Source organism: Lepisosteus oculatus, chromosome 1 (assembly GCF_040954835.1).
Source record: "Lepisosteus oculatus isolate fLepOcu1 chromosome 1, fLepOcu1.hap2, whole genome shotgun sequence".
Classification (NCBI taxonomy): Eukaryota; Metazoa; Chordata; class Actinopteri; order Semionotiformes; family Lepisosteidae; genus Lepisosteus; species Lepisosteus oculatus.
The window spans coordinates 69,274,099-69,289,781 of NC_090696.1; the positions used below are offsets into that span (position 1 = coordinate 69,274,099).

The 15,683-nt window shown below is 36.6% G+C and overlaps 1 protein-coding gene across 2 annotated transcripts in view; it reads right to left on the reverse strand.

The window, feature by feature from the left end:
* The window catches only part of LOC102683103 (RNA binding protein, mRNA processing factor), a 36,904-nt gene that overhangs the window by 2,817 nt on the left and 18,404 nt on the right, over positions 1 to 15,683 (reverse strand). Inside the window, exons 5-8 of one of the 2 annotated variants that reach the window (XM_015345529.2) lie at positions 12,069 to 12,219; positions 7,598 to 7,627; positions 4,267 to 4,336; positions 200 to 312 (exon numbers count right to left, since the gene is read on the reverse strand). In XM_015345529.2, the coding sequence (XP_015201015.1) occupies positions 4,287 to 4,336; positions 7,598 to 7,627; positions 12,069 to 12,219 (231 nt within the window). In that variant the 3' untranslated portion in view covers positions 200 to 312; positions 4,267 to 4,286. Of the gene's footprint in view, positions 1 to 199; positions 313 to 4,266; positions 4,337 to 7,496; positions 7,628 to 12,068; positions 12,220 to 15,683 lie in introns of both variants that reach the window. The other variant, XM_015345528.2, reaches the window with a different exon arrangement.

Below are 15,683 nucleotides of genomic sequence, written 5' to 3' on the forward strand. Positions count from 1 at the left end.
GACTCTGCAGGGATGTCCTGATAACAGAATTTCTGTTTTTTATAGCACTTCTGTATTTTTAATAGCAAGGCGTTGTATCAAGAACATCAACTACATTTAAAAGCAAAGATTCATATCTTGTTTTATTTTACATTAGAGTGACTGTGGAATAACTTAACATGTTCTAAAGCCTTATGATACTTTTAGAAAGGGAACTTACTGTACTAACAGTCCATGGTTTTGTCAGCAAGATCCGAAAATCTTGTGGTTGCCATTCAGAATTTAGATCAACACCAACAAGACCAACAATTGCCACCATCACACATCAGAAGCCTGAAAAAATAATGGAATAAAAATAATTAATTTGACATTTGTCAGATATAATGTGAAAAATCCATATTTGGAGGTCAAGGAATTGGAAATTGCCTTGGATTAAGCTCTCAGGAAACAATAATATCATCAATATAAGTGTAACAGGGCTGCTACATAGCATCCTAGGATAGCCAATAGTAGTGTTAAATGATTCCCTGTGTAGGACAACCTGCACACAGCACATTGTAAAAAAGATGTGGGCTCTAGTGCATGTTGAATCGATGGAACAGAAACACAAACATTTCGTATTAATGCATGGCTTCGCTGATTTGCATTCAATTAGGTTACAATGTTGAAATAGGACCTAGTGTTTGTGTATTTATTCCAGTTTGGATGGGTAATATTTTTTTCTTCCCATTCCACAGACTAACATCTGTTCCTTTGCGCTCAGACCTATGAAATGTTTACTGTGATCTCAATTCGCATATTTCTGCTCTTTTCTCATGGCTGGCCTTTAAGATAATATATGTTGTCTGCTTCAACACAAAATGACTTTGAGAGAGCATGAGGTTCAGATTTTGAATATTTATGCCGATCCATTTAGACACAGTCAGGTAAAAACAAGACTGTGCTTTTCATACCATAAATGTATTTGGCACCAGAATAGCATTTTGTTGTTTCATTGCATCTGGATTCTTGCAAGACTGTGAAATGAAGGTCAAAGCACAAGTCAACCCCCACTTCCTTATTTAAAGGAACCTCTGCAGAGGTCACGATATTTCTGAGGTGGGAATTATTTACAAGTTAAACAGGAACCACTGGAATGACTCTGTTACTCAGCAATATGCCTTTAGGCAAGCACTTTTAGTACATGGCCATATAGCTGAAAAATCTCTACTGATGTTTTGTCAAATGGCAAAGCATTACATATTTTTTTCTTTTCACAGCATATTAGTATTTAGTTACAGAGCTCATTTTTGTTTTTTGGAATCTATTAAATACTAGATCCATTCTTTCAAGGAGCCTTGTGTTCAAGTTAGACTAAAATGTTTAGACAGGCAGGAAAAAATGCTACAGAGAAGTATACCCAAAAAACAAGATATAACCTTTATAATGGCCACAGATGACGTAAATACTTCTTATTTTGGGTATTGCATGCAGGAAGCAAACACATAAAACACAAATGGGAAATGGAAAATATCGGGTTTAAGACACTTCTTATTAGAAATATATTTATTCAACCACAAATCATGCACTAAAGATCACAGGTGGAAACCAATGTTGAAGGTCATCTAAAACTGACAACAGGAGACACCTCTATTTAAAAATGGGCGGTGGGAGTATAGAAAAAGCTATCCATAATGATTGTGAAGCTGATATCCTGGCTTCCTGGTCCAAGGGCTGGTTGTGATCCTTGGATCAATTAAATAATAATAATAGTTAGATGGGCCACATGGCTTCCTTTCATTTGTAACCTTATATTCTTACCTATGTAAATATCATTCAATTTGGAATTTATGATCATTAGATAAATATGAAGGATAAGTACAACACATGGATTACTTTTTGGTAATTCCATAAAAACATATGATCATATTAGGACACAAACATACTTTGTGTTCAATCTAGTGATTTCAAGTGACCATAAGTATTGGGACACATTTACTGTAAGTAAAAAACAGTTTTGTTCTGTTTTTCTGTTTTTGCTGAAGAGAGGCAAGGACCTTCTGCTCTAACTTTTGTGATTCTGTTGTCTACGTCTGCTCACTGTGGATTTTGATACCTTCACCCCTGCACTCTGAACATTGGTGGTGATTTCATTGACAATTATTTTAGTGTTTTCCTTGGCAGTTCTGCTAATTTTTCTGTCATCAACTCCAGATGTTTTTCTTGGCCTAGCTGGTCTTGACTGATTAGTAATTATACCTTCTTTTTTAATATTTTCCAAAATGCTTCATTTTTTATGCACAGTTTTTTTTTTCTATGGTCCTTATTGAAACTTCCTTTTGTTTAAGATTCAAAATTGCCTTTCTTTAACATTTCTTTGGTTTTAGCCTTCGGTTCATTTTCTTGACCCAACAGGCTAGAAATGAGTTGACCTTATTCAAATTTTTTTTTTCCAGAGTCATGTCTTTTCATGAGGAATGATCATTAGAGTTCATACTGAAAACCCCAATTTAAATTTCATATACTTTTGGAGGGCCAGTAGAGTATGTAGGACTTACAGGTCTTGCTTTACAAAAACATCACAACCCCCAAAACAGTTGAGCTAGTGGAGCTGCCCAAGTTTTCTTCCACAGTTGTACATCCATGGCATAAACTGCAGCATGACTGTGCATGTCAGGCCCTACATTGCTCAGAAGGTGAAGGTACAAGTTATGGATGGCTGTAAGGATGCTCCATTTTGTGCCAGATTTCTATATCATGTCAGGGCACTGTACCAGTAGCTGGAAATATCAAGATGGGATAAACAACCTCCTGCTCTTTGTTGCTTTAATTATGTTCTTAGAAGTATACAATCAATTTTGCAAACAACTCCACTTTCTCCTCCCACCCTAAATGACTTCCTTGTCTCTCCCACCGGAATTCACCGAGGCAGGATAAGGAGGCAGCTTCTTGTTTGGTCTCAATTTTCATTTTCCTCACTTCTCTCCACTGAGGATAAGCAGCGTGAAATAAAAGATGTGAACCTCACGCTAATCAACGCCGTGCCTGGAGTGCCTGTATCTGGTCAAGATAAGTCAAGCCGTGCCCCAGGGAAAGTGGGAATGTGTCTGTAGGACAAGCCCCTTCCTGTTCCTCCACTGCGACTTTCATGTTTATGAGAATTTTTTCAGGGATACCACATCGATTATTAAATTATAATATCAGTGGAACAATATGAATACAGGTAGAGAAATCCATTCTATTATTACTCATATTAGTCATATTTTCGCCCATTTATGTCACGTCTCATTTTGAATGTCTGTGTATAAAGTACAACATCTTTAACAAAAACAAACTTTAATAAAGCGTTTAACACAGAATGAGGACAGTTTGACATATATACAGTATATGTGTGGCATGGACAGTCATTTTTGTGCCCAAGGCAGTGATTTGGAACTGGAGTGTGGTTGCATGTGCTAGCCTTACAATAAGTAGGCAGACTTTTTAAAACTCATGCCAATTGGAAAACAGTAGGAGCATGACTTGAATATAAATGAAAAACACAGCTATAGCTCCCAAGTAACTTAGAGACAACACAAAGTGCACCTTGGGAATGCTTTGAAAATAAAATAAAACACCTTCTTAGTAATGGAGTCTTTCCTTGCATTCTTGGATCATGGTTTCAGATGCAGGTGCTGGCTCAGAAGAGCAATTCTGTACGTTTTTTATTCTAGTGAAGCAGGTATAGAGTGTAATCGTCCCACAGGTCTCCAAAATTTTAATGTTTTTTTATTACTTTCTGCAGGAGCCATTTACAGTGCCACCAGATCATTTGTGACATCTGGTGTCTAAATGTGTGCAGGATGTACTGGATTTATTATAGCATTTTTTTCCATTTATCGCTTTAAAAAAAGGGTGAGTATTATTAAAGCTGTGCTTTTCGCATATATTACTGACTGGGCATAACAAGTATTTTCATACATACAGGATAGGATAGCAAACTATTAAGTTGCACAGATATATACATTTAAGATTTGTTTTTAGATACAGTTCTATATAGTCACTAATAAGAGGTTATGCAAAGGAACAAGTAATAGATTTATTCCATGCTGAAAAGAGAAAACATAAGGTTTTGGAGAAGGCTTCACAGCTAAAATCTTGTGTTTTCTCTCTTCTCTTTTCAGCAGGGAATAAACCTATTACTTGTTCCTTTGCAGACTACGCATGCTGACACAGCTCCCCACCTGAACTAAATAAGAGGTTATGCTGTGTTCTCATCATGCATTCGAGAGAGGGCTCTCAGTTCGGAAGACAGCAGGACATACTCACACAGATTTCAGCAGAACTGCCTAGACTTCCATCCCTGAGGAGCAGCATCCACAGGAGGGATCCAGCGAATCTGGACAAGCGAAGATCAACAGGTGATGAACAGCACCTTACTCACCTGATCCCATGGCCTTCTAAACTCTTGAACCTGTCCTCTCACTCTGCCACGCCTCTGTGCTGTTTCATAACTGTACCTAAACTCAAACCCTTTCCAGCACCCCATCACTTAACAGCGAACCCTTTCACCGCAGGATGTCCAGCAAATCTGACATTTAAATCCCCCCCACCAGTACTATTCCACCAACGTTTCAGACTGTATTTATCTATGACCTATCTAGGCGTTCAGGCAGGGGGAGGGTGGATCTCGTCTAATATCAAGTGAAAACATGTGAATTAGGGAAAATATGCAAGTTAAACTGCCACAACCAATTTTACAATGGAGAATCATTGAAAGAGACCTTTAGACTTTTAATACTGTTGAAACTATATTTTGTCAAGCACCTATAGAGAGCTACTTCACCCATGGGTCGCAGGGATTAAGTGTCCTCAGAGCTCACCCTTGTGACCCACAGAAAGGATTTCATTTCATTTCAGCGCACAAGAAAGTCAATAAATTCAGAATAGGATTCACCAGAAAAATTGAGAAATTTGGTTCATGGCTCATTTGAAACCTTACTTCATTTACAACTAATCAATGAAAATAAATATATCCGTGGACCTCACAACAAATGAGCTTTGGTTTTCTGCATCATTACGTTCCTGATTAAGGAAATGTATTGTTATGTTTCAATAAATGGTGGGTTTTTATTGTGACAGAGCCACCAAATATTTAACAATAGCAAAATCATCAGCTAAGTTTAAATGAGAGACCTTTTATCATTCAAGGTCTAGACATCCTGCTGATGTTATCACAGAGAGGTCCAGTCCAGACCTTAACACTGTACGTGTTGGCATTTCAGAGAGAGGTTTTTACAAACTCACCCACAAGGGTTTCAGTGTGTCTAAGGTCTCTTCCCAGATTCCCTCTGAAGTTCAAGAGTTTGTGATTAGAACCATTAAAAAGAATCAAGTTGTCAGCTCCCATAGATCTTTATGGGATCCAGCTAAGCTTTCTGCTTTCTGGTTACTGGTGATAAGACACAGATTCATCAATGGGATGCAGAGACCACAGAAGTACCAAGAGGTCTCTAACATCCAAAAGACTTGGCACACAGCTGTCAGAGTATAAGATCATGGGAACAATTTTCTGGGATTTGGAAGGAGTTTTAATGACTTAATATGTGCCTCAGAAACTATCATTTCAGGCATGAATTATATCAATTAGATGTAAAAAGTCATCCAGCATCTTAACTGAAGGTCTCCTGATGCTTCATAATAAATGCACCTGTTCATGGGTCCCTTGCACAATCTTCCATTTATTAAATCCAGCTTCAAGCAGCTAAACCTGTCCTAAAGTAATTATTGTTTCGAAATTTGAAAGTGCTTTTTAGAGGTATAGAGTTTCAAAATTATGAAAACCTGATGTTTACCACAGTTTTATAACATCAGTACAATACATGCTGTAGCACTACCCCACAAATTGCCCAATGCTAGGTTATACTGTAACCTACTCTTGTACTGTATACTGTATTCTACAGGTCATAAACAACAATCAGGTCAAAACCTTAATCTTCCTTTTAATACATTTTTTTCGGAATTAAAGAAAGCTCTCTTAAAATATATCATAAAGTATAAAATAATTATATTAAAAATAATAATAAAAAGTAAATGTTTGTTTTGCTATTCGTAGTATGCTGTTCTAACCATTACTAATCCAGTGAATAATCAGATCGATAAAAAATGTAGATCTCCTAGTGAGGCTGTACTGTGATTGATTTCACTGATTATCTCAACATTCCAAAAGCAAAGCTATTTAAAGATATATTCTTACTCAGGATTTCGGAAAACCAAAAAATCTACATTCATATCCATGAAATATTAAGAATCCACATACCTGGAAGAAATAAACTTGGTTTTACATGAGTTTGAAGTGCATTTAAAGGCACCATTTTGTCAGGGGCATGAAACAGTTTTTCACAGCTGAATGCAATGCTGTCTCTTTATTTGTGTGTCTTCTCCTCTAACATGTCATAGTTGGTCATGCTTCAAATATATTTAAATTTAAATATCTTTATACACATACATTTACAGGATTTAATATTTATAATTAACATTATATTGAAGTAGATAAGTGCCATTGTCCCAGAATTCAAGGAAATTAATCCACGATCTTGAGACAGTGCCTGTGTTTCCAGAATCATGAGATACATTTTCCCATGATCTCAAGAGAGCAGCAGTGTTTTTCTGAATTCCTGATATAAATTATCCTGTAATCTTGAGATAAAGACCATGCTCTTCTGAATTCCAGAAATGAATAATCTCATGATCTCACTAGAATTTTTTCCCTGTTCCATATCCTGAGATGACTATTTTGTGATCTCGAGATAATGAGTACAAAAATAATAGAGCAGCCTTAACCTCAAGCTACCATAATCCACGCTAGTTTCTTCCTTAACTTCTGGTGACATTACGTGAAAAACTGGGCATTACAAATATTACAAAAAATAGAAATGTCATTTCTAATTTAACTAAAGGACAATTTAAAAAGATGGAAATTATTTTTGTAATAAGTTTAAGTAGTAGAGCAGAGACTCTGCGTTTTTCTATCCTTTGGCACAGTGAACTCAAAGGATATCTTTGAGTCAACTTGCTAACTAAGTATTGATCCTTGTTTTTAGTCATGAAATCATTCTTCACTCAGATATCATATTGGTCTCCTGTGCTGAGGACATAGTCAGCTCTTCGGGAATTTAAAAACACATCAAGAGAAAACTCTCAGGTGTCCTGTTTATCTGTTGATCCTGTATTTTTTGTGCCATAAGTACAAACCTTTGGAGAAGCTCTTGGAGTGTAGGTTTCACACCAGTGCTATGCACCTATGGACGTTTGGGAATTCTAGCCCTAACCTTAATCTTCAATTGTAGTTCAATGCATCTAGGTGCCTTGCAGTGGCCTCTGCTCTGACAACAACATAGAAGAATGTATTAGACGGAGAGTAGGGGGAGAAAGTAGGGCAGGGACAGCTACAGTACCAGCAGAGCCCATTAGCCTGGACAGGGGGTTAGGTGAATGGAGTGTGCCGTGGGTCTGTGAAGGGAAGAGTTGGTGAGGCTGGTGGTGCTCAGGGAGATTACCTGAGCATGCAGTGAAGAAGGGTAGGTGAAAGCAGGAGGAGGTAGAGCAGGTGACAACTCCGCGGGATACAGAGGGTATGGAGCCCAGACATCGGGGCTACCTGGGTAAAGTGCAGGTACTGTGAGCTCATCTGTAAAACAAGAAGAGGGACAGGCAGGTAAGTGATGAGACTGTGCACAGACAGATCAGAAAGATGATCATGAAAAAAAAGAATAAAAAGAAAAAAACAAGAGAGATGTGTTGTACAAAGGCTGAGAAAGCTTATTGAAGAAATGGAAATGTCACGGACAATTCTACATTGTAAACATTATTGTTTAACAACTGGATAGCATTGAGTCAGAGAGGAAAAATGATTGATTCTGAAATAGGAGAAGCAAACATGAACAATAAGGTAAAACAAAATACTTTAAAGAAAACATCAGAAATGTTCATCAATTGGCGCAGCAATTAAAACAATGTTGATGAACAAATGTGAACCGCAGCTAATCTTGAGCCAAATTAATTAAAGCATCTTTCACATCACACCTGCTATCAGCAAGAATATCATTACCAGGCTCTTACTAAAAAAGCAAAAGCCAGGAAGAAAATCCCTTGAATTTCATTACAATTGTGGCCATAGAAATCTACGATTGAATTTCTCACATTTAACTTTCTCACATTAAACTTTCAAAAAGCATTTCTAGTATGACTGTCCTTGTGCCTAAAGTGTTGACAGTAAAAGCATTTTAACATATGTAAAATTCTTCTCTTAAAATGTAAAAATATATTCTTATGATAACACATCAGAAATGCAGCAACCACAGAATCCAGATAACTGCTAGTTGGGATAAAGGTGGGTTTATTCAGTATGTTTAAGATGTGGGAATGTTTCATTTTTTGCAAATGACTTTCTCCATTAATAGCTTCACATCAGGGATGGAAGCTGTAAGGTACAGACTAGCAGTTATCTTTACCAGAGAGACGTTCTAATTAAAGAGGAACTGCATCCCTATTTTTTTTATTTCAGGGTTAGAATCATCATTGATGAATGCATTTCAAACCACAACGAAAGTAAAATGTACACATTAACGTACAAAATTCCAGTGACCTGTGTGGCCCTGTGACATTGTAAACAAGCAGGCTTGTCAATACATCTCTTTTAATCTAATAGAAATAGTACTCTCAACTTCAAGATGGTTTTGCTGATAAGTAATACTTACTTTTTAACTCTGCACGCAGATCACGTTGGAACATTTCTGCCATGAAATATCTGCTGCATAACCTGTACTTACTTGCTCGTACATCACATTACAATGACTAGTGAGCAGGAAGGGCCACTTCATGTCACAGTTCACGGAAACTTGTGCTCTCGTCTATGGCGATACCAGTGGTTTGCAACAAAATGGAGATCACACAGTGCTTTGAAACGTTTCACAATTTTGTGCTTAATTCAAAATTTGTAAAATTTTGTGAAACCGTCATTTAATTTATTTTGTAAATCAGATATAATAACCGGACTGAGAAATTCAGACAGCACTTCCCCTTTAGGGTATTAGGCAATATTGGCAGTGAAGTGCAGCATGAATCTTCCTGTCTTGTACCATACCTTTGTGATTAAGTTAAAATTCAGGAATACAGCAGGCCTTTGCAAAATGATTCTAGATTGATATGCAGAGACTAGAATGACATTTTCCATATGGAGAAACATTCTATCATGTTGAAGAAGAAGCAATTACATTGTTATTGTTCTAATAATGGGTGGAACACAGTTTTGGAATCCCAACTGTCTTGATAGCCTGCAGTGAAATAACCATCAATAACAAGTCTTCTCTTATGGCATTAATGTTCCACCACATCATTACACTGCCACTGCTAAAAAATGTTTTTTCATACGCAGACCAAAGCAAACCTTTAGTGTATCCCCCAGTACACATGTGCTCTGCCACTGCCAAAAGCCTTAATCAGTCACATCCATCACCGTTTCTTACAATGTGTTATTTCATATGTGTTGTCACACTTTTTGTTTACTGAGGAGGTAAATTGGTTTGGTGTACTATGATCCAAACTAGGCACATTCAAGAAATAATACAAAAATACTAAACTACAGTTTCCCAGGGTATACTAATTAAAAGGAATTTTAATGAGGAACTGAACTGTACAGACAGACAAGGTCACACTGACCAAACAGGGTTATTTATACGAACCACATTGTTTTACACTAATTTAATTGCACTTGGCATTGTTAAACCTAAAGAAAGCCACATAATCATGGCAGAAGAAAAAATCATTTGTATTTTAGAAAAATGTATGTAAGAGACATGGAATTAAACATATTTAATTCTGTTGACATTTTTGGCTTTGGACACAAGAAGAATTTGTTTGCCCTGCTCATAAAATCGAACAGAAAACAAATAACGACAGTGAATGTTTTTGGACATTTTTTTAAAACCCTGCTTCTGTTTCAAGTCTGTTAACATCAATATGCCTCTGAACTCTCTGTCTGTCCAGTGCTCCCTTGGAACCAGTCCAGGTAAGAACAACTAGATACATTCCTGTGTTCCACTCTCACAGGTTAAAAGAACTAAGCCTATTAGTCTTGAACAGTATTAACAATTTTAAAAGACATTGGCACTTGTCACACATACGCAATACCACTAGGCCAAAAAGACAGAATCTAGAAGAATGAATATGAAAAACAAACAGCACAATTAAGGGCAAATGGACCAAGTACTATACAGTTTAAGCTGTGTGCGCTCCCGATTTTAAAAAGATCTTCAAGAAAGAAAATTACTACGGCAACGGATTCAGGTATGTCAAAATCATCAAATGCACTGACAAAGTCAAGCCAATAAACACATTTGAAATTAGCAATGAAATATAAACAAGAAGTAGAAATTCTGGGGAGTGCATTTAAAATGAAAACAGGAGGTACTTTTTCCACAGAGAGCTGAAGGAGCCCGGAACAAGCTACTCAGCTAGACAGATGGATGAGATTCTTGGATCAACTGATCGTGTCGAATGGCCTCCTCTCCTTTTGCAACCTTTTTTGTGCTGTTATGAATGAAGTACACTCTGAAGCTTGTAAAGCATTTTATGAGCCCATTCCAATGACATTTATATCATACCCCATCAGACAATTGTGTTTAGTTGACTAAAATTAGCTTTTAATCTTGACATTACATCATTTTTTAAACTAATTGTTTCCTTTTGTATTTTTGCAGAACAATCCAAACAGAACGAGGTTTACTTAAACTTATGTTTCCAGTTAATAGCTAGCTTGCTCATTTTGTAGGAATGCACAAGTGCACTTAAAAGTGCAGCCTTGTATACAGAAGTCTTTGCCAGTTTTATACTGTTTACACAGAATTAAACATAATATTTATCTTAAAAGTATTTCAGAATACAGTGCCACATACTACGTCAAACTTTAACTAGATTCTGTGCCACAGACACTTTAAAACGTAAATAAAAGAATTTCAATTGAAATTTTGTGTTCAATATGTTGACTTAAAGTATGCATGGTTTAAAACCAAATTCAATGCTATTTAAAAAGAATCTCTGAGTAAAATGTATTAATTTTAATGAACAGAAGAGTTTGATAATCTCAAAACATCAAGTGGGATTGGTTTGCAAATCTGTAAAACATACAGTACAAGGACTAATTTCTGATATACAAAAATAACTGTTATGTCTTACAGAGTAACAATGTAATGTTCTGTTAGAACTCTAAGTACTTAAATGTGATATACTGTACATGGCACAGGGATAAATTGCAATTCAGCAGTTCACTGTCTTTTCTGCCATACAGCAGTCACAAAATCACTTTTGAATTAACCGTTTAGTCGGGAAAACCATCATATAACCAAATAAATGATATCATCGTTAAAAACGTTTTTAAAAATTCAAAACACCTATACACTTTTAAGGGCCTTTTCTAATTTTAAGAACATTATTTTTCACCCCTATTAAGTTATGACTAATGCTTGTAATTGTTTTGAAGCTGAGTACAATTATTGTGTCATTTTCAGGAATGTTTCAACGCAATAATATTTTGGAATCATTCAGTCTTTTCTGAACTTCATAAAAACCTCAAGAGAAAAAAAACTTAAAATTACTTTTTTTAGCCAACACATTACAGTACCTAACGGCAAATGAAAAGGAACAAACATCATCCTTTTCTCTGAAGTACGATATGGAAGGATCGTGTTTAAGCGCTATCTTCACCATAAGGTGATTATTACGTACAGTAAAGTTATATTTAATTATTGTCTTACAAAAAAAGGATGAATATTCAAAACGTAAGTGTCGTGTTCTGCTTTTTTGCTTAGTAGAGTATGATGTTGACTACCAGTGCATTCAACTCATGAGGCTTAAAAATACTATTTTCTTCTTAAATAAAAAAAAAATGAATTATGCATACTTAGAACATACTTACAACAAATGCTCTGACGATTCCAAAAACTTTATGGCTCAGATATTTATTTGGGATATCGTGAGTTTAACGACTAATTAGCTTATTCAGTCTTGACGAATCTTACAACTTGTCTTGCCACAGCCATAAGGATGAAGAGTGGATCAGGGGCTGCACTCACATGGTTCCCTGGTGATGAAATGAGGCCCTGGGCTCTGCTGCAGTGGGCCAGGATTGGGGGTTCCCACCAGCTTGTTTTTGGCCATTTTGGTGTTAGCTTTGGCGAACTCCAGCCTCAAGGTCTGAGGAATCTCTGGGTCAAAGCGGATACCCTGCAAATGGAATACAGAGACAACCCCAAGGAACAGTATGAAGAGAGCCTCAGAATATTAATTTCAATAAAATAAGAAAAGGTTGGGATGATCACACTGATGAGGAACAAATAAATTCCTCTACCGATAATAAACCAATACAAGATAATCAAACAAGACTGCTCAAGGTTGTGTCACCATCCATATTCCTGGCACTGCTTGGTAACATTGACATATTCCCTGAAAACAGTCTAATAGGATTCAGTGGCACTGAGCCTGTTACAAAAACTTGCATAATCCTCTTAAAACCTACACAGTGTCGAAGTCTGTCACTGGAGGGTATTCAGTTGTGTGGCATAGCAGAACTTGCTGTTGTCTGTGAACGGGTGCGGTGTAGGTATGAACTGTGATTGAATCCTTGCAGGTGCAGAGCAGAGCTTGAACTTATCATATCTGTGAAGTCTCTGCAGAGGAGGAGAATTTCACAAGGTTCATTGGGCCTTTTGTAAAAGGTGATGTTACCTGCTTGAGACCTAGACAATGTAGGATCCTCCCCTAGCAGACAACTTAGTCTTCTGGCATAATGGAAATTTGCTTTTCCATTTACTACTGTCTGTAGAGTGGTACTATGGTGCTCTGAGCCTGTGGGTGACTGTGATTAAATCCCAGCAGGGACAGGGTACAGCTGTACTGGTCAGAATAGCACAGCAGTATGCACATGATTTTTGGTGAGTTTATTATTGATCAAAAAGTTGTTTTACTGATAAATAGCACCTAAACAAGAATTTGGTGTTGAATAAGGTTATGGGATACGGCTTGTATTTTGAGCAATTGTGAAACTGTGGTCAGAGTGGTGGTTTAGCACTCCTTCATCGCTTGGAAGAGCTAGAATAATCTAAAGTGCTTTGATTTCAATACTAAAGGATCTCAGTTTCTGTTGGTAGTTGTGGTTTATTGTAGTTCATGTGGGTAGCTGCGTCAGCATACGTAGGCTGCAAAGGAACAAGTAATAGGTTTATTCCATGCTGAAAAAAAGAAGAAAGAGAACACAACGTTTCGGCTGTGGAGCCTTCTTCAGGTGTGAGAGAGACAGGGCAGTAGGCAAAGGTAAAGGCTTTACCTTTGCCTACTGCCCTGTCTCTCTCACACCTGAAGAAGGCTCCACAGCCGAAACGTTGTGTTCTCTTTCTTCTTTTTTTCAGCATGGAATAAACCTATTACTTGTTCCGTTGTGGTTTATTGTCCCCCTAAACCTTCTACTGTGAGAGCTACTAACTCTGCTTTGATTCCCAACAATCACATTCCATCTGTCAAAAAACAGTTATTTCTGGAAAAAAGTACATGGACTAAATAAGAAGCATCAGAAACTGAGAGGGACAACAGATGAAGGAATTGGTCAACCCTAAACCCTAAAAGGACAACACCTCCCAAGATACTGATGTTTAGACATCAGTCACAACAATCTCAATAAGTGCCAATGCAACAAAATTACCAAAAAGAAAAGTAGTGTTTATTGTAGACTCTTTTCCACATTTCAAGTGAAACATGAGTTAAGGACCCTGAGTAAACAACAGGATTCTATCTCTCTGTCTTTCTGGGGCTGATTGACTTTACCAAATAAACTGACAGCAAAGGTGCATTAAGATATAAAAACGCAGGGTTGTCAAATGAAGGACCTTGTCTGCTAATGCACAAATCTCTGCTTACCCCTGTATTATTCCTATCATTTTATTTTTTGTTGAATTTCTGCTTATGTTAATAAACCACAAGCTCTCCAGAGTTAAATTTCCACTCCAGTTGCGTACTGGCAAACACTTTTGAACGGCACATGCAGCAGACCAATAACAAAGAAAAAAAGAGTAGTCGAAATGTGTAAATGGTTTAGAAAAACATTCCACCAGAGCTGCCATTCTTAGAATGTTGACCTGTTTAAAACCTCTGCACTCTCCTCTCCAAGGACACTTACTGCAAATAATTTCAATTCACACTATATTAAGTGTTTAATTTAAAACCTCACCTATCGCTATTACAGCTATATCTTAGGACAATATTTTTGTACAGTATATGTAATGTCTGCATTTTTCACTCAGATCCTTGGAGAAATATTAGAGTCTGCTATCTTTACTATGACAATATCTCTTTTTTTTTCCCTAAAAAGGAATAAAATAAAGAAGAGACAATATGTCTTCTTCAAAACTAAATCGTTGGTCAAAATATAACCTGGTACGTAATCAGTGACACTTGAATAACGTGACATTTATCAATGGTATTTTAATGTCAAAATACTTTGTCTACACTTTCCACCTAATCTCTAAAATCAATTATTGTCTTTAATCTATGCGGGTGGCTACATATTTGTTAATGAATGAAAAATACTTGGCCTGAGGAGCCTTTAGTAGTATTCTTCATTATTGTAAAGTAAAGACAAGGGGTTTCATTTTTAGGGCTCATACTCTATCATAGCTGCAATATCTGTCTATATACAGTATATTCATACAAGGATCAAGGATTTGATGAATAAGACTAGAATGAAAAACATAAATATGGAACACAATATCCAAAAGATCACACTAACAAACCAAAAGCAGATACTGTATATCCATAATGATTGCTTACTAGTAATTGTTTAGCTCACAAACATAACAAACATAATTGATTCAGAGATGAGTTCACAACAGAGTTTGTTGATATACAATATGCACATTACTTTGTACTTTGTACATTTTGACTGCAAGTTTAACATACTTAACTGAACCATTTCTATCTCCCATCTTTAAAAAGAAATTAACCAAAAACAAAATCTGCACAAACATGCTACTGCTACCCACCTATTGTTATTCAGAACAGTTATCAGCATTTTTAATTAAGAACTAATAAAAACAATATATTCTTCTTGTCTTAAAATTGTTGACCTCTGTTACCATGAGCATCACACATGCCAAATGCCTTGTTCAGCTTTGTCAAAGCTGGATCTTGATTTGAGGACTGCCCTGAACATGCACAGTAAATCATTCTGCCTGCCCCTTGTAACACATTAGCCATTAGGAAGGCTCCCTGTTTCGTTCAGCTCTCTGGGTAGGAGCCAGATTGGAGTTTATATAAACTATGCCAAGGAAAAGAGACATCTCTGGGAGGATTACAGATCATTAAGCTCAATCAGAGATTACCTCAGCAAGACTGACATCACAATAAAATCACAACTATTTCTACTGTACAAGTCCCAGCCTGCTAAGCACACAGACATACTGTAGGTGGTCTGTATTTGTTAACCAGACCTACTGTATCACCTTTAAGAGGTCGGTTAGTTAGCTCTTGAAAGATATCGTTCTCGTTCTTTTTGTTTTTCAGAACAAGTCCTGAAGTAGCATGTGCCAATTGACAATTAATGGTCTGTTTATTTAATAAAATAATAAATTTCTTAAGTACAGTGTCTGTTTATCATAACTTTCTCAATGTGCCGTCCGACAATGCAAGTAATGGAAAAG